We start from the raw sequence: 19,763 nt of genomic DNA, 5'->3' as shown, positions 1-19,763 counted from the left end.
AGGTAGAGAAAAACCTACTTGTTTTTAAGTATCAAAGCATCAGTAATGTTAATTTTCGTAAATGATAAACATTTAATTCATTTTAATGACTACGTTCAACTCTTGAAAACATTTAGAGAGTGAGGAAACTAGGATTGTTCTCCTTAGCGCAGAGAAGGCTAAGGGGAGATTTAATGCAATTGTTAAAACTATGAAGGCCTCTGGTTGAGTTAATAAGGATAAAGTGATTCCACTGACAGCATGGTCAGTTATCAAAAAGGATTTAATGAGTTTGGCAAATAAACTAGAGCGGGAAGATAAGACTTCGTTTCCACACAATGCGTTGTTCGGATTAGGAATGCAGTGTCTGAAAAGGCTGTAGACGCAGATTCACTGAATAATTACAGTGTGGAAACAGGCCATTTGGCCAGTCGGGTCCACACTGACCCTCTGAAGAGCGTCCCATCCAGGCCCATCCCATTCCTGTCACCCTGCATTACCAATGGCCAGTCCACCCTAACCTGCACACCTTTGGATTGTGGGAGGAAATCAGAGCACCCAGAGGAAACCCACGTAGACACAGGGAGAATGCATAAACTCCACACAGACCCGAGGCTAGAATTGAGCACAGGTCCCCAGTGCTGTGAGGCAGCAGTGCTCATCACTGAGCCACCCTTCCGCCCAATTCAAAATTGAAAATTGGATGAATTCTTCAACATAAAAAAGTTATGAACAAGGAATAAGGGAATAGGGCCAATTCACTAGCTCTTGCAAAAAGCCAGCACAGAAACGTGGATCGGGTCTCTTGGAAAAGTGAACCCGGATCTCTATCCTGGACAATTTGTGGACTAATGTGGAGAGACAACAGATCACATGAAACTATTGAAATTTAGGTAATGCAGCTACCATCCTTCCTGATGAAGGGTTCCAGCTCGAAACATCAATTCTCCTGCTCCTCGGATGCTGCCTGACCTGCTGTGCTTTTCTAGCACCATACTCTCGACTTCCATCATCAATGATTAGGCAGCATTAGCACACTGTTAGGCCAAAGTGTTGCAAGTTAACTTGACTGGTTGATTTATTTACAGGCAATGTAATGTACAGAAGGGAAGAGTTCTTGGGGTTTTGAAAGGAGTGTAACATGGAGTAGGCTGTATGGTTAAACCAATGAAATCCTTGCAGCTGCTTCAGTAAATACCTTGGAGCCATCTCAGGGGTTAATCAATTTCTGGACTTGCTTTTCTAACTGAACATTAAGATCTGTGACAGAGTAGATCTGGAATCAACTCATGTCAATAAGTGGGTAAAGTCTGTAATAGGATTGAGCGTATTGGAGTTTTAGAAGAAGGTTAAAGGGGTTAGTAAAATTCATGGCGGTGTAGGATGTACATGAGGTTTTGTGGAGGCACTGGGAATACTGGGGGTAATAGCCTTTTCTTGTTCCATGATATTGATTTCTATTTTTAATATATAAGACACATTAGGCACTAAGTCAATCTTTGTTATATTGTTCACTACGGTGTGATGGTGCCTTTTCTTTTCTATAAAAAAAAATCAACCTTTTATCCTTAATGAAGCTTAAATCCAGAGCAATTTCAATTTTATAAAACTCATTTGTTCCAAATCCACTTTTCACTCTGTAAAACCAGTCACTGAAAAGAATTGAAACACAAATGCCTTTTGCTCAAGTGGATTCTTTCCAAAACTTCTCTGTAATTGGAGCGTCAGCTGTATTAAGGTGAGATTATAGGCACCATTCTCCCGAGTAGTCTCCAAGCAGCCCCTCTGTGCCTTTTTTTTTTGTGCCTGAATCAAGGATAATTATGGGTAATTTTACAATCTGAATTTCTAAAAGAGTAATGCGCATTTTTTTTTAATTTCAGTGAGTTTGCTTGCAGCTTTCACCCATTGTCAGTCTTGTTATTGGGTTGTGAAGAAATGAAGCAATTTTTTTTAAAAATTGAAAATCTTCTGTGGACAGTCTCAGGCCCAATAGCAGGAAAGTGAACAAGACTAATTGAGAAATTCTGGTTAAGTGACACAGAGGTTGGATTTTACAAAGCTGAACAGGAAGAAATTATGACCATTGACCTATCTTTGCAAGTTTCAAGTCCTGGGAAATATTTTGCCAGAGCAGTGTGATCAGTTCCATTGGCTGTTGTAAGATATGCAGTCAGGAGCTAGGGAGAAAGGGAAAGCTGCAGAGTAGATGACTACTAATGATCAGTTATTGGCTGGAATGTGTACAACAGGAAGACCTAATGGGGAGACAAAGGAATATCACCAACTTTATGGGTTACACTGTGCCTTATCAAATAGGAGAAAGTGTGAGGAGTCACTAATCCGAAAACACACAGGGATCTGAGCCATAAAGGGATATAAACTTGGCTGAAGGTAGTTTGACTGGTGATAGGTCAAGCAAGATTCACAGATCCAAGAGTTAGGGCCATGCCTTCACCCTGGATGCAGGGAGCTTGAGGTGGGAAATTGCCATGAGTTCCTTTAAACCAGCTGTTTGCTCTAACGAAGTAGGAGGGGGTGAACACATTTGGACCCACTGCCTCCAGATTGTCAAGGGTTTGGGTGAATTGCGAGGTGGGCTGGTTAGAAGGACCAGCTCAGTTCTCCAGGACCTTCTCGTTAACACACAGTTTCTGTTATTACATTCTCTGTCCCTTCCTGGATCAAGTTGCTTGGTTTTATCTGAACTGACCCCTGCTCCTCAAAGTTGACTCTTTTCTTCAGAATGATGAATACAGAGGAACCTCGATTATCCGAATACCAATTATCCAGAAATCGGTTTATCCGAAGGAGATCTCGAGGTCCCGATAGAAACATTACATCAAAGACGTGTTTCCAACAATGATCGCATCTTTTGTTTACAGTGATTAAACAGACACCGTCTCCAAATGACTGACCTCCCGCCCTCTTTCCCCACATTTTCCCTCGAGTTCTACAGAAGGGTGTCCCCTACATCCCCTTTCCCCACATAATCTCTCCAACATTGTCCTGTACAGGGCAGAGGGTGTGTGTGTGTGTGTGTCCAGCTGCTCCAGAGAGGGGACGGGGTGGTGGGGGGGTGGATGGGATTCCTCACGGGGTAGAGGGGGGAGCAGTGTTGGATGGGGTGGAGAGGGGGGGAGCTTGCACGCTGTGTGCTGCTGCAGTCTCCTGAACGGGGAGCAGACGTTAAAAACTCCAAGCCCCAACAGAAAGGCATTTAATCGATTAACCGAATAATTGATTATCTGCACGAAATAGTGCCCGCCCATCACGTTAGGATAATCGTGGTTCCCCTGTATATCCTTATCTCAACACTCCTTCCCCCACCCCATTGCAGTGCTTATTTAAAGCCCCAGTCACTGTCTGAGTTCCCAATTCACTGGCCCTGGACTGGATTAAATGGAAGCTATCCCAATGAAACAGCTTGGCACCACACTGGCACTGGCACCACAGCTCCTGAAATAAAAACACTATCTCCTAATCTGCACATTCAAATCCCAAATCTGTTTGCCCCTAGCCCAGTTGGGCTTTAGCTCAAACTGTAATCCAAAGATTATTATCTTTTAATGTTCCATTTTGAACTCCTTACACTCTCTTGGTGGGATCGCATCACTAAATTCTATGTGGGTGGCTGGGAATCCTGCAGCAAGTAACTCCCCTCCTGACTCCCCAAAGCCTGTCCACTATCTACAAGGCACAGGTCAGGAGGGTGATGGAATACTCCCCACTTGCCCTGGATGGCAAGAGGTTTGACACTATCCAGGACAAAGCAGCCCCCACTTGATTGGCACCACATTCACAAACATCTGCTCCCTTCCCCATCGACGCTCAGTAGCAGCAGTGCGAACTATTTACGAGATGCACTGCAGCAATTCACCAACGGTCCTCAGACAGCACCTTCTAAAGTCTGGTCATGGTGTTGTGTGAGGTAGGATTGGGAGGGGGTGGTCGTCCAGGAGCTGGGCAGAGAGTTGTGTAGTGGTGAGGATGGGCCAGGCGAGGTGCAGCCAGGAGGTAAGGTCAGATCTGGGCAGGGGGCTGTGTTGAATCAGGGAGGAGGTTGGTGGGAGTAACTGGTGCCATGGTTGGGTCAGATGGGATTAGGAGATCAGGTTAGAAGAGTCTAGGAGTCAAGGGGCTTTGGGAGGACAGTCTAACGGTGAAGTTGGGCCAGGGTGAGTTCAGGGTGTTGAGAAAGTGTTATTTTTTATGATCATCTAGGAGTCAGATATGGTTTTAATCTGGGCTAACACTTTATGGGTAACTCTCCACATAAATCCAAACTCTCAAACACTAACTCAGAGTCTAAGACTTTGTAGGATCCTCCCAGAGAGCAGGGAATATACCAGTTGGAAGATGGAACTTCCTGGGCAATTTCCACAGAGTCACTGCATTGGGATATCCGCGGGGTCCTGTAGCATATCATAGAATATAGAACATAGAACAATACAGCGCAGAACAGGTCCTTCGGCCCTCGATGTTGCGCCGACCTGTGGACTTTCCTCAGCTCGTCCCCCTACACTATCCCAAAATCATCCATGAGCTTATCTAAGGATTGTTTAAATCTCCCTAATGTGGCTGAGTTGACTACCTTAGCAGGTAGGGCATTCCACACCCTTACCACTCTCTGCCTAAAGAACTTGCCTCTGACATCTGTCTTAAATCTATCACCCCTCAATTTGTAGTTATGCCCCCCTCGTACACGCTGACGTCACCATCCTAGGAAAACGTCTTTCTCTGTCTACCCTATCTAATCCTCTGATCATCTTGTATGTCTCTATCAATTCCCCTCTTAGCCTTCTTCTCTCTAATGAGAAAAAACGCAAGTCTCTCAACCTTTCCTCATAAGACCTTCCCTCCAGACGAGGCAACATCCTGGTAAATCTCCTCTGCATCTTTTCCAATGCTTCCACATCCTTCCTGTAATGGGGCGACCAGAACTGTACACAATATTCCAAGTGTGGCCGCACCAGCGATTTGTACCGTTACAGCATGATATTGTGGTTCCGGAACTCAATCCCTCTACCAATGGGGATCTACCCTTTGGGGATCAATCCGGCTGCCGATGATCCGAGGTTGGACACTCTGGGCCACTATACAAATCAGGAGCAGGTGTCCTTCCTGCCTGCCTCACCATCAACCCCATCATGGCTGAAGTGACCGTGGCCTTGATTCCACTCTCATGCCTTACTTTCAAATGGCGTCCTTTTGTTCTAGACTCCCCCACATACGGGAAGCATCTTTCTAACATCTACCCAATCAAGGCCCCTCAGGAACCTCACTGAGGACACCTTTTACTCTCTATCCTCTAACGGAGCGTAACCCAGTTCACACTAACTTTCCTCATTGAATATCTTCACAGAAGCACCACAGGCTTGTTTTTAGTGAAGCTGGGTTACAGAATTAGCAGACCAGATCAGAAAGGCATTCCTGCATGCACTATGCAGATCAAATTTTACTCCATATCTAACCCCGTGCTGTCCCTGTCCTGGGAGTGTTTGATGGGGAGAGTGTAGAGGGAGCTTTACTCTATATCTAACCCTGTCCTGTCCCTGTTCCTGTCCTGGGAGTGTTTGATGGGGACAGTTTAGAGGGACCTTTACTCTGTATCTAGCCCCGTGCTGTCCCTGTCCCTGGGAGTGTTTGATGGGGATAGTGTAAATAGTGCTTTACTCTGTACCTAACCCCATGCTGTCCCTGTCCTGGGAGTGTTAGATGGGGAGAGTGTAGAGGGAGCTTTACTCTATACCTAACCCCATGCTGTCCCTGTCCTGGGAGTATTTGATGAGGAGAGTGCAGAAAAAGCTTTACTCTGTACCTAACCCCATGCTGTCCCTGTCCTGGGAGTGTTTGATGAGGAGCGTGCAGAAAAAGCTTTACTCTGTACCTAACCCCATGCTGTCCCTGTCCTGGGAGTGTTTGATGGGGAGAGTGTAGAAGGAACTGCACTCTGTATCTAACCCCGTGCTGTCCTGTCCTGGGATGTTTGATGGGGAGAGTGTAGAAGGAACTGCACTCTGTATCTAACCCCTTGCTGTCCCGGTCCTGGGAGTGTTTGATGGGCACAGTGTAGAGGGAGCTTTACTCTATATCTACCACATGCTGTATCCATCATGGGGACAGTGGAGATTTGCTGTGGATGTAACCCTATGTTGTAACTAATTCAAGACTGATGTTAAAATTAACAACCCTTCTATTTTCACACTCCCACTTCTCATCGAGGTGAACACAAAATTCACACAAAATAAACAAAAGTCTGTTTGCAATCCAGTCTCAATCCCTTCAAAACAGGAAACATTTGAGCCAAATTCGATGTTGGCAGGAAAAGTGTCAATGATAGTCTCTCCGAATTACTGTGTTCCCCAACTCTGTCAAACATCTTGAACCAACCAACAGCATATTACTGTTTGAATGTTACCAGTAATTAGGGAAACAAAATATTTATTTGTTTGATTTCCCTGTTCGTCTCATTGGAGGGAGCAGAGAGCTGGATCTGTTTGGAAACATTCTGCCTGATTCCTCTAAGGAACACGGCTTAATTTTAGCAACAAAGGCCAAAAGAGAAGCTGGAATAAGAGTTGCTGGATCCAATTCTACAACATCAAGAGGAATTTATTTCTTTACCTCTCTGCCCTCATCTCAAAGCCACTCACTGATTCATGATGCTGCACTAGTGCTGTGCCTTCCCTGCACAGAGACCAGCTTGTGGCTACTTAACTGTGATAGGCATCACAGCAAGATTCTGTCTCCATCAGGCAGCTGTACTTTTTGCCAAGTGTCACTGGATATGAACAGAGACTCTAGCTGATCCTCCCAGGAAAGTGAAAGCCAGTTCTATGATCTGAAACAAACACAGTAAATGCTGGAGAAACTCAGCAGCTCTGGCAGTATCTGTGGAGAGAGAAACTGAGAGAACGTTTTGAGTCCGATATGACTCTGCCTTGAATGATTTTTCTCAGAACTTCATTCTGAAGTACAGTCACATTAGACTCAAAACATTAACTCTGTTCTTCTCTCTCCCCAGTCATGACCAGACCTACTGAGTTTCTCCAGTACTTTCTGCTTTTCAGATTGAAAGTAGCTGCACTGTTTTGCTTCTATTGACTATTGTCTGAACCATCAGCTGAGCTTGAATCAGCTCAGTCAGAGCACAGCAGAGCAGATGCTGGAATCTTCCTGTTCCTTGATTATCACAGGCACACACACACATCCCTGCCTCAGTCACTAGGAGGCACCAATCAGTCTTGAATCAGGTAAGACCGATGTCAGTCTTGTCTCAGTGAGTCTCCTCTCTCCCCAGGAACAAAGGAGGTGAGTTCAATCTCACTCCAGAAAACTGGGCTGTAAACTCTTGGCTAACAAACCAGTGCAGTTCTGAGGAGAGGAGGTCTTTTATTTGTGACATTAAGACTAAAGACACCACCCCACATTCTGTCCACTCAGCTTATGCAAAAGCCTCACAACATTATTTAATAAAGAGGAGGAACAAATCTCCCTGGTATCATGGATCAAGGTTTATCCCTCGTCCAACATCACAAAAACCGATTACTGCATCTGGTGGTGATCACACTAGTGTCTGTGGGATCTTGCTGTGTGCAGATTGCCTTCCCCAATTCCCATATGACAATAGTGACTACACTTCAAAAGGTTTACATTAGTTGTCCTGCAATAGTTTAAATGTATTTCCTGCTCAGGATCAGAAAGCTTCTTGTTATCACTAATGGGACTGCCTTGAAATAGTGAGATGCCAGGATTTTGGGAGTGTGAGGGGTGTGAGTGTGTGTGCATGGAAGTGTATGTATAAGTGTGTGTGTGTTTAGTTTATGTCAGTATGTGAGTGTGTTTGTGAGTGATGAACGTGCCTGAATACCGGGGAAGGGTTGTTTGATTTTGTTTGTTTGATTGATTTATTATTGTCACGTGCACCGAGATACAGTGAAAAGTGTTGTTTTGCATGGTCCACAGCCAGATTGTACCATACACAGTGCATCAGGGAGCAGAGCAGACTGCAGAATACAGTGTTACAGTCACAGATAAGGTGCAGAAAAGGAGATCAACATTAACATTTAAGAGGTATGTTCAAAAGTCTGGTAACAATGGGGAAGAAGCTGTTCATATGTGTATTCAAGTGACACAAAACTCTACATGACAGAAAGGATGCCAATGAAATTCTGGATCACCATCTTAGAAACTGCTCTGCAACCTCACTGTGCACTCCATGAACACCAGCAAATTTGTTTGATGTGATCACAAAGAACTTTCTCAGACAGTGCTGTCCTTGACCACAGGCTCATGCTCTTCAAGGGGATATTCAGTCGGGTTTTTTTAGGTTTATTGTCACATTTACTCACATGAGTACAGTGAAAAGTTAATAAGCTGCTACTTATGACACCATCGCAGGTACAAGGTACCTAGGTACAGAATCTTAGGGGTACATAATCAGGTTGGGGCTCCTGTCATTGGTGGTGTATACCAGCACCTGAGAGCCCCTGAGCTGTTAGTCCACAATGTCTGAAAGGCCATCAGAGGCAGATTCATTAATACGTTTTGAAAGAAATTAAATAAATTGGATAAACATGATAGGAAGTGCAAGGCAATGGGGAAAGACCTTACATGAGGAGGGATGTAGTTGGGTTGGAGGCAGTTCAGAGCTTGGTTCCAGAGATGAAGTGTTTGTTTATAAAGAGAGGTTCAGCAGTTTAGGCTAATACTCTCTAGAGTTTAGAAGTTTGGGAGGAGATCTAATTTAGGTCTATAAGTTTCTAAAGGGGGATTAGAAAGTCAATGTATGGAGAATGTTTTCCTTGTGAGGTAGTCCAGAAAGAGAGATCATTGCTTTAGGGTAAGTGGCAGTAGATTTAAAACAAAGATAAGGAGAAATTACTTCTCTCAAAGGGTTGTGAATCTGTGGAATCCACTCTCCCAGGGTGCAGTGGATGCTGGGACATTGAGTAAATTTAAGGAGGAGCTAACAGATTTTTAATTAGTAATGGGGTGAAAGGTTAATGGAAAGCAGGGGAAGAATGTGTAGTAGTAGCCAGGAGAGGACCAGCCATGATCGTATTGAATGGCAGAGCAGGCTTGAGGGGCTGAATGGCCTCCTCCTGCTCCGAGCTCTGATATTTTAATATAAGAACTGGCGAGTGGGACTAGTTGCATAGCTCTTTCAAAGAACTGACAAAGGAAGGATGGGCTGAATAGTCTCTTTCTGTGCTGACTGATTCAATGATCAATAAGGAATTAGGAACATTTTGAAATCTGAAGAGAAAATGCAAGGCAATAGCCAACATTACCTTGTGCTTTAAACCAGACCTGCCACCTGCACATTGAGATACTGGACTATGGGATCTGTGCACATACACTATCCCTGATGCTGCTTGTTCCTCATCTCCAAATAACGTTCTTCAACTGGTTATGTCCTGTGATGCTCCTTAGTTACATTTGCACAAAGTAAGTTATAAAATACAGCTCTCTAGTGCAGTGTCTACTCTTCACATGTTCATTCTAGACCAGAGCCTTCTCTCTTACTGATGTCTGAGTTATATCACCAATTACTTCAAAGTAATCTACCTGAATCTCATTTTACCTGATGGAACACCTGAGGTAAAGACAATGCAAAATGTCAGAGAGTTTAATGGTAATGGTGCACCAGCAACAATGGTCAAAGCAGGGATTAATAGCAAAAAAAAAGCAAATCACAGACACTTTGTCTAACAAAGCAGTCTAATAAAATAAATGAGAGAAACAGATTGAACTTATATTACTTTGGGAAGGTAATGGTCTAGTGGTACAGTATTATTGTCAAATCATTAAACCCAGATACCCAGGTAATGCTCTGGGGACACTGATTCAAATTCTGCTATGTCAGCTGGTGGAATTTAAACTCAATAAAAATCTGGACTTAGGAGTCTAATGATGACAGTGAAACAATTGTCAGGGAAAATGTTGCTGTTCACTAATGTCCTTCAGGGAAGGAAACTGCCATCCTTACCTGGTCTGGCCTACATGTGACTCCAGACCCAAAAGCAATGTGGATGACCCTTAGCTGCTCTCTGACATCCACAGCCCATTAATGAATTTTAAAATAAACACACATATGTGGTTGCAAGGTGACTAAAGCTGGGAGCTGAAAATGTGTTGCTGGAAAAGCGCAGCAGGTCAGGCAGCATCCAAGGAGCAGGAGAATCGACGTTTCGGGCATGAGCCTGAAAGGCTCATGCCCGAAACGTCGATTCTCCTGCTCCTTGGATGCTGCCTGACCTGCTGCGCTTTTCCAGCAACACATTTTCAGCTCTGATCTCCAGCATCTGCAGTCCTCACTTTCTTCCCGACTAAAGTTGGGAGCTGAAAAAGACATTTCAAAAAGACAGATGAAATGGAGAAAAGGTTGTCATTGTCCTGATGATAATGGTTACTGCAGGATAGGAGTGAGAAAGGATCTTGGTTTGGATGCCAGTAAACAGAATCAATATGGGGAGAGTTCACAAACGTCAGCAAAATATACTGCATACTGCCTAACTTTAGTTATACTATCGGACAAAATGTAAGAATTCATACAAATATAATTTAATAGTTTCAATCTTCATATGGTCTGAATAAGTCAAATTGAAAAGATAATATGGAAAAGATGTTTGTGGAATGTCCTGAAGCAGTATGTTGTGAAACAAACCAGTGAAGAGTCAAATAAAGTACTGTGGATGCCAGAGATCTGAAATAAAGATAGAAAGTGCTGGGCAAACCTCTCATTAACACCTATTTTACATCTCAATCATTCCTTTATCATGATTAGCACTCCGTTTTGGCCTGAGCAGCCTCACCATCTGTTTCACTCACTCCTTCTCCCCTTTTGTCAATAACAACTTTAACATCATTGAACTCAAAATGTTATTTCTGTTTCTCTCTCCATCGATGATACCAGACCTTCTGAGTTTCTCCAGCATCTTCCATTTTTGAACAATTGATGATGTTATATTAAACCTTGTATTGTGTAATGAGATCACGTTAATTTATAACCTCAAGCTAAACACTCCCAAGTGTCAGTAGTCATAATATGATGTGATTGCATATTAGGTTTAAGAGTCACTTGAGTCAGCAAACATGCATCTTTAACTTAAATAAGCTTACATTGATATCAGTAGGCAAGGTTGATTGGGAAATTGTTGAACTGCCATACTGACTACAAGCAGTACAAAACATTAAAAGAAACAACTAAGAATTATCAGCAAAAATATATTCTACTGTGAAACGAGATCACCCTGGGAAAAGTAACTAATCCATGGCTGACTAAAGAAAAACAGATTAAAAGAAAAGGCAAGTAATATTGTGAAGAACCAGAGAAAGCCCAAAGATTGCAACAGATCTTGAAACCAGTAAAAGCTGAACAAATAGTTAGCAAGGAAGAAAATACACGAGCAAGAAAGACGGTAGAGATATTACAAAAGTTGAGAACAGCAACTGAAAACGTTAGTCTCTTCAAGGCTTTGACAGCAGAAATTATGACAGAAACAGAATCTGTATTGTGCAGAAGCAGACCATTCAGCCCATCAAGTCTACACTGACACTCTGAAAAGCATCCCACCCAATCCTGTATTTCCCATGGCTAACCCACCTTGCCTGCACATTACAGGCAATTTAACATGGCCACCAAACTACAAATCTTTGGACTGTGGGAGGAAACTTGAGAATCCAAAGGAAACCCACACAGACAGTCACCCATGGGTGGAATTGAACCTGGGTCCCCAATGTGTGAGGCAGCAGAGCCACACTGCTGCCCTAATGGGGCAAAAGGAAACATAGAGTCATAAGATCAAATACTTTGTCTCTGTCTCAACAAGCAAAAGACAGTAACATCCTATTGGGAATCAAGCACCTAATGAAAAAACTTAATAGTAATTCATTATGAGTTTAGAAAATGTACAGTGAAACTATTGGGAAGAAAAGGTTGATAAATCCTGAGGACCAGAGACAGTGGGTGCATTGTTGTGATCTTCCAAATTCCAAAGATTGTAGAATAGTCCCAGCGGATTGGAAGATAGAAAAACTATCACCACTATTCAAGAAGCAAAAGAGAGAAAGAAATCAGAACTTTGAGACAGCTGTATGCAAGTTGTTGGGAAATGCCAGAATTTTTATTGCAGAGCATTCAACACACCGAAACAAACCTGAGTGATCAATGATTGCTCAATGACAAATTGATTAGAAATTTCTGATTTGTATCTAGAAGTGTGAGGTTATTCAATTTGGTCGGAAATCAGAATACTTTTTAGTTTTCCTTATTCATTCATGGAATATGGACATACTGGATGGTCCGCATTATTGCCTATCCCTAATAGCCCGCAGGGCAATTAAGAGTCAACCATACTGCTGGAGTCACATGTCAGCCAGACCAGGGAAGAACAGGAGATTTCCTTCCTGGAAAAAGACATGTGGGAACCAAACTGAATTTTTCAACAATCAACTATCTTGTGTTTTTATTTCAGTCATTTTTTATTGAATTCAAATTTCTTTCGCTATCCCGGTGGGTTTCAAGCCCATGTCCTTCTAGCACTGGCCTCTGACTCTGAATTTCTGTGCCAGTGTCATTATCACCATGCTGTCACATCATGAGAGAGCATAAAATATTTGTACTTGGGTGTATTTGGCTGTCTTTGTTTGAGAAGTCCAGAAAGTTGGTATGCAGTTATAAAGAGCAATGAGAAAGGCAAATAGCATGTTGGCATTCCATAAATAATGGCTTGTATATTTACTGTTGCCTTCACAACTTCAATCACAGACTGTTTTACCATCAATACATTGCAACAAGAACAATATTTCAAATGTTTGTAAGAACTGTAGGAATCAATTTCACACAACAATGTTCCACATGCTGGAGTGAGATGATGGCCAGGTGATCTGTTTTGATGTTGGTTGAGGGATTGATATTTGTTAGTTTTATTTGTACATTGCGAAATGTATTCAGGTAGTAAGTATTAATTATGGTTGTTGGGCTTTATGCATGCCTGTAATCTGTATCTGAAAATTAAATCTTTTAGAGTGCAGAGAGATTTGGCTCCAGTTCTGTCTTTGTCTGCTGAAGTTGGACAGCCATCAACCTCAAAAACAAACCCTGGTTTTTAGAGAATAGTGCCATGATATGTTTTGCAGAACAGACAAAGCCTTGCTGTCCTGTCTCATACCCCAGCACAACTCCCTGGTCTGGATTATGTACTCAAGCTTTTGAAGTGGAGATTGAGTCCATGACCTTCTGATTCAAGAATAGGAGTGTGACCCATCAGAGAACAGCTAAAGGGCTAATCTCTGTTGGTCATTGTGCCTAATAAAACCATGCTCACTCTTGTCAGGTAGAATATCCAACTTTTCATCCGAAATATAAGATCCTTTCAAACATACAATTTTCAGAAGCTTCAAAAATACAAAAAAGATACAATCAGATGAACGCTTTGTAACTGAGTGTGTTGTAAGAGTGGGGTGTGCCCTGTGTGTGTGTCTGTTTCTCTACAAATGTACGTATGTTTATGGTGCATGTTCTATCCCAGTCTGCTCTGGCTCAGAGTTTGTGCATTTCTGTGTATTGAGGTGTCCATTTCATTATCTCTGAAAGTTTTAATTGAGCAAATGTATGGGTTTTACAATAAAACCAGAACATTTCAGAAATATTCCATTGGCTTGGCTTTTCTGTCTTTTGTCTAATGTGTGACTGGACATGATTTATTTGTCTGTCAGTGTGAATATTTATGTTCTATAGGTCTGTCTCTCAGTTAAGTGTCTCTATGCTGTTTATACCTGTACGATACAAGTCTGCGTCAGTGCTCCTCATTGAGTCTCTGTTCTTGTGTGACCTGTCTCTTTCGTATCTCAGTGTATATTGCATCTCATATTGTCTGAGATGTTCATTCGCTTTCTCTATATGTCTGTCTCTCTCTAACCTTATCTCTTGTTTCTGACTCTTTGCGTATATTTCTGTTTCTCTCTGACCTTGTATGTCTGTCTTTAACATGATGGGTTTATTTCTCTTTGAGCTCCTGTACTCCTGTCTCTCACCGACGCTCTGCGGCCGCTCGGTCCTCCCCCTACCTCTATCCCAGGACGATCCCGTCTCCTGTGCAGTGGGCGATGGCTCTTGTTCCTTGGAGCTGCAGCACCGGTGATTCTCCTGAGACATTGAGACATCTACTGCAAACTGCAAACGGAACACGGACAACCCGCTCGTTAAAACCTCCCTTTAAATGTGCCCTCCTGGACAATGCGCCACTCAATAATGAGCAACTTGCCTAAACTAGAGAGCAAGCCTGGCTCTGGCATTATTGGGAAGCTGCATTCGTCCGCCTGAAACTTTCTCGCTCTCTATCTCTGAATGAATCATTTCGGTTTGAGTTTAAAATCTTTTATAAATCTCATCGATCTGACTTCAGCCAAAACTAGGTACCTCAGAAAAGTTTACAGTTTTAAGCTTATACTTCTCCCCCTTCCTAACAATAAAATTGTTAACTTTTGTTTTCAGACTTACTGCAGGTTTAGTTTTCCAGTGAGATGGTGTCAGTTCCTTGTCTGTTGATTGGAGCGTGTTCCGGGCTGTCTCGGGCTGTTGTTAATCTCTCCCTGGCCCCTTTCACATTCTGCCTCTCTGTCCCTTTCTCTCTCTCTCTCTATGCCTTACAGTGAGAGGCGGAAACCGCCCGCTTTTCGGATCTCTCAGTTTCCTCCTACAGGATCTACGTTTCGAAAAGAAATCTGCAACTCACTGAAAGTTTACTCAGTCCCAGAGAGAGATAGAGAGAGAGAAAAAAAACACAAATAATTCTGGCAAGCGACGCACTGCGTCTCTGTAAAACCTGAGAGTGGTCTGGAAGGAAGCAGAGAGGGAGAGTCAGGATTATTTGCCTGGTTTGATATGAATCAACAATAACCTTTGCAGTTTCTCTCCAATTGCATCATTTAGGGAGAAAAGGTAAAACGTGTCGGAGTGGGTGAGCTGAGAGCCAGAGACCCAGGGAATGAGTTTTCAATCCCTCAGTCTCTGTCAGTGTCATCTCTGATGTGCCTCGTTCCAGCCCTGCCCTGATATTCGAAGGGAAACAGGGTTTTGCTCGCTTTCCCTCGCTCCTGATGCCCGAAACGATTTCAAGAAATACTTCGGGAGTGTTGTAGGAATGCAGCAGCCAATTTGTGCACAGGCAGCTCCCACACAGAGTAGTGTGACCAGGTCAGACTGTTTGGACATGATCACCAGGACAGCAGCTTTGGTCCTCTTTTGATCGATGTCCCAGGTCAGGACTTTCCAAAGTAGGAGTGAACAGAGACGGTTTAACATCTCCCTGAGACACAGAACCTCAGACAGTGCAGCGCTCCCTCAGACCAGCAGCGGTGTGGCTGCATTGGTTGTATCTGAGAAAAGGACATGAATCCAAAAGCGAAGAAAATCAAGTGTTGGCTAAAAGTCGCCAAACTATTGAATTGTTGTGGAGGAAGGGAAGAGACTATTCAGCCAGTCATATCATCACTGGCTCTCCAAACGACATGCTGACTTAGTTCCATTCTCCTGCATTTTCCCCAGAACGCAGGCCATAGTTTTTATCCAATGCCCTCATGAATGCCTGAGTTGAACCTGCCTCCACCAAATTTCCAAGCAGTGCATTCCAGACCCTAATGACTCACTGTGTGAAAATATTGTTTGCATACCACCTTGTTTCTTTTGCAAATCTACACCCCCTCGTTCTTCTATTTATGATCGGGAGTAGTTTCTCCTTATCCTCTGCATCCAGCTCCCTCATGATTTTGAAAACTTCTAACACATCTGCTCTCAAACGTCTTCTCTCCAAGGAGAACAGTCATAACTTCCTCAATCTAACCTCATCACTGGGAAACATTGTTGTGAACCACTTTTGCTGTCTCTCTCCAATGGGTTCACATCCTCCCTATAACATGGCACCCACAATTGTATATAATACTCTGGACAATAGGTGCAGGTGTAGACCATTCTGCCCTTCGAGCCTGCACCGCTATTCACTGTGATCATGGCTGATCATCCTTAATCAGTATCCTGTTCCTGCCTTATCTCCATAACCCTTGATTCCACTATCCTTGAGAGCTCTATTCAACTCTTTCTTAAATGAATCCAGAGACTGGGCCTTCACTGCCCTCTGGGGCAGAGCATTCCACACAGCCACCACTCTCTGGGTGAAGAAGTTTCTCCTCATCTCTGTCCTAAATGGTCTACCCCGTATTTTTAAGCTGTGTCCTCTGGTTTGACACTCACCCATCAGCGGAAACATGTTTCCTGCTGCCAGAGTGTCCAATCCTTTAATAGTCTTATATGTCTCAATCAGATCCCCTCTCAGTCTTCTAAACTCAAAGATATACAAGCCCAGTCACTCCAGTCTTTCAGCGTAAGATAGTCCTGCCATTCCGGGAATTGACCTCGTGAACCTACGCTGCATTCCCTCAATAGCCAGAATGTCTTTCCTCAGATTTGGAGACCAGAACTGCACACAGTACTCCAGGTGTGGTCTCTCCAGGGCCCTGTACAGCTGCAGAAGCACCTCTTCGCTTCTATACTCAATTCCTCTTGTTATGAAGGCCAGCATGCTATTAGCCTTCTTCACTACCTGCTGTACCTGCATGCTTACCTTCATTGACTGGTGCACAAGAACATCCAGATCTCTTTGTACTGTCCCTTTACCTAAATTGATTTCATTTAGGTAGTAATCTGCCTTCCTGTTCTTGCCACCAAAGTGGATAACCATACATTTATCCACATTAAACTGCATCTGCCATGCATCTGACCACTCACCTAACCTGTCCAGGTCATCCTATAATCTCCTAACATCCTCCTCACATTTCACTCTGCTACCCAGCTTAGTATCATCAGCAAATTTGCTAATGTTATTACTAATACCATCTTCTATATCATTAACATATATTGTAAAAAGCTGTGGTCCCAGCACTGATCCCTGCGGTACCCCACTGGTCACTGCCTGCTATTCCGAAATGGAGCCGTTTATCACTATCCTTTGTTTCCTATCAGCCAACCAACTTTCAATCCAAGTTAGTACTTTGCCCCCAATACCATGCGCCTAATTTTGCTCACTAACCTCCTATGTGGGACTTTATCAAAAGCTTTCTGAAAGTCCAGGTACACTAAATGTACTGGATCTCCCTTGTCCATCTTCAGAGTTACATCCTCAAAAAATTCCAGAAGATTAGTCAAGCATGATTTCCCCTTCATAAATCCATGCTGACTCTGTCCTATCCTGTTACTACTATCCAGATATGTCGTAATTTCATCCTTTATAATAGACTCCAGCATCTTTCCCACCACTGAGGTCAGACTAACTGGTCTATAATTTCCTGCTTTCGCTCTCCCACCTTTCTTAAAAAGTGGTACAACATTAGCCACCCTCCAATCCACAGGAACTGTTTCCGAATATATTGAACTCTCTAAAATAATCACCAACGCATCCACGATTTCCCGAGCCACCTCCTTCAGTACCCTGGGATGTAGACCCATCAGGCCCCAGGGACTTATCAACCTTCAGACCTAACAGTCTCTCCAACACCATTTCCTGGCAAATATAAATTCCCTTAAGTTCAGGTCCTTCAGCCACTGTTACCTCAGGGAGATTGCTTGTGTCTTCCCCAGGGAACACAGATCTGAAGTACCAATTCAATTCTTCTGCCATTTCTTTGTTCCCCGTAATATATTCCCCTGTTTCTGTCTTCAAGGGCCTAATTTTAGTCTTAACCATTTTTTTGCCTTTCACGTACCTAAAAAAGCTTTTACTATCCTCCTTTATATTTTTGGCCAGTTTACCTTCGTACCTCATTTTTTCTCTGCGTATTTCCTTCTTAGTAATCCTCTGTTGTTCTTTAAAAACTTCCCAGTCCTCAGTTTTCCCACTTATCTTTGCTAATGTTATACTTTTTCTCTTTTGGCTTTATATTTTTCTTCACTTCCCTCATCAGCCACGGCCGCCCATGCCTCCTCCTGGGATCTTTCTTCCTTTTTGGAATGAACTGAGCCTGCATCTTCTGCATTATACACAGAAATATCTGCCATTGTTCCTCCGCTGTCATCCCTGCTAAGGTATTGCACCATTGAACTTTGGCCAGCTCCATAGCTCCATAGTTCCCTTTATTCAACAGAAATATTGTCACTTCCGATTGTACATTCTACCTCTCAAATTGCAGATTGAAGCTTATTGTATTATGGTCATTACATCCCAATGGCTCCTTCACTTCGAGGTCCCTGATCAATTCTGGTTCGTTGCACAATACCAGATCCAGAATTGCCTTCTCCCTGGTAGGCTCCAGCACCAGCTGTTCTAAGAATCCATCTCTGAGGGACTCCACAAAGTCTCTTTCTTGAGGTCCAATACCATCCTGATTCTCCCAGTCTACCTGCATGTTGAAATCTCCCATAACAACTGTAGTAACATCTTTGCGACAGGCCAATTTCAGCTCCTGATTCAACTTACATCCGACATCCAGACTACTGTTTGGGGGTCTGTAGATAACTCTCAAGAGGGTCTTTTTACCCTTAGAATTTCTCAGCTCTATCCACACTGACTCTACATCCCCTGACTCTAGGTCCCCCTGCACAAGGGACTGAATATCATCCCTTAACAACATGGCCACCCCACCCCCTCTGCCCGTCAGTCTGTCCTTACGAAAGCACGTGTAGCCTTAAATATTCATTTCCCAGGCCCTGTCCACTTGAAGCTCAATTGTCCCCACAATATCATATCTGCCAATTTCCAAAAGAGCCTCAAGCTCATCTATCTTATTTCTAATGCTTCGTGCATTCATGTATAGTATTTTTAATTTGTTACAGCCCTCACCCTTCCCATCAACTCCTATTTCACTCAACCTTACAGCATGATCCCTTTTTGAGTTTTCTGCTTCATTGATACAGTTGTCTTTCTCCAAATGAGCTAGTGTCACTGTAAGTTTAGCATAGCCTTCTTGCCTTTGTACTCTCTGCGCTGATCAATGAAGCTGAGAACACAGCTTGCTTCACAGAGCACTGCTCTCTCCATCTAATCCTGTCGTCTTCAATGATCTGTGCACATAAACAACAAGGTCCCTCTTTCAAATTGTATCCTTTGTTTTGCATTGTTTCTCCATATACTTCTTGCAAAAAAAAATCACTTCAAGTTTCTCTGTTTTAAACTTCATCTGCCACTGATCTGTCCACTTCACCGACCTGTCAATGTCAAGTTGGAGTTCCACACAGTCCCTCTCACAGATTACAATTCTTCCAAGATTAATTTCATCTTCCAACTTTGAAACTGCCTCCTGCACATTAAGGTCTAGATCAGTAATATATCTTAAATAGATTGGAAAATGACATTCGAAGATGATTGGTCAACAGACAATGGCCAAAATTTAAAAAAAATAAAATGTATAAATTGATATTAGCGAGTTTTGAGAAGATTTATAGCTCAGGTTGAGGTTCTGGATGTAGGTTTGCTCGCTGAGCTAGAAGGTTCATTTTCAGATGTTTCGTCACCATACTAGGTAACGTCTTCAGTGAACCTCCGGACGAAGCACTACTGATGATTCCTGCTTTCTATTTATATGTTTGGGTTTCTTTGGGTTGGTGAAGTCATTTCCTGTTCTTTTTCTCATGGGGTGGTAAATGGGGTCCAAGTCAATGTGTTTGTTGATAGAGTTCCGGTTGGAATGCCATACTTCTAGGAATTCTTGTGCGTGTCTCTATTTGTCTTGTCCTAGGATGGATGTGTTATCCCAGTTGAAGTGGTGTCCTTCCTTATCTGTATGTA

General features: G+C 43.0%; 1 protein-coding gene and 1 long non-coding RNA gene across 4 annotated transcripts in view; one reads left to right on the top strand and one right to left on the bottom strand.

The window, feature by feature from the left end:
- Positions 1–14,740, bottom strand: part of mdfi (MyoD family inhibitor) — a 124,871-nt gene extending 110,131 nt beyond the window's left edge. The window contains exons 1-2 of one of the 3 annotated variants that reach the window (XM_087973419.1): positions 14,489–14,740; positions 14,023–14,161 (exon numbers count right to left, since the gene is read on the bottom strand). In XM_087973419.1, coding sequence (XP_087829545.1) covers positions 14,023–14,143 — 121 coding nt within the window. In that variant the 5' untranslated portion in view covers positions 14,144–14,161; positions 14,489–14,740. The remainder of the gene's footprint in view (positions 1–14,022; positions 14,162–14,488) is intronic. The other 2 variants (XM_087973420.1, XM_043716263.2) reach the window with 2 other exon arrangements.
- The window catches only part of LOC148145065 (uncharacterized), a 72,509-nt gene that overhangs the window by 25,640 nt on the left and 27,106 nt on the right, over positions 1–19,763 (top strand). The window lies entirely within an intron of this gene.

The sequence above is a fragment of the Chiloscyllium plagiosum genome, unplaced genomic scaffold, assembly GCF_037043375.1.
Source record: "Chiloscyllium plagiosum isolate Xiang-an unplaced genomic scaffold, Cpla_swu_hap1 HiC_scaffold_26, whole genome shotgun sequence".
Lineage (NCBI taxonomy): Eukaryota > Metazoa > Chordata > Chondrichthyes > Orectolobiformes > Hemiscylliidae > Chiloscyllium > Chiloscyllium plagiosum.
This window is presented reverse-complemented; position numbering and strand designations above follow the sequence as displayed.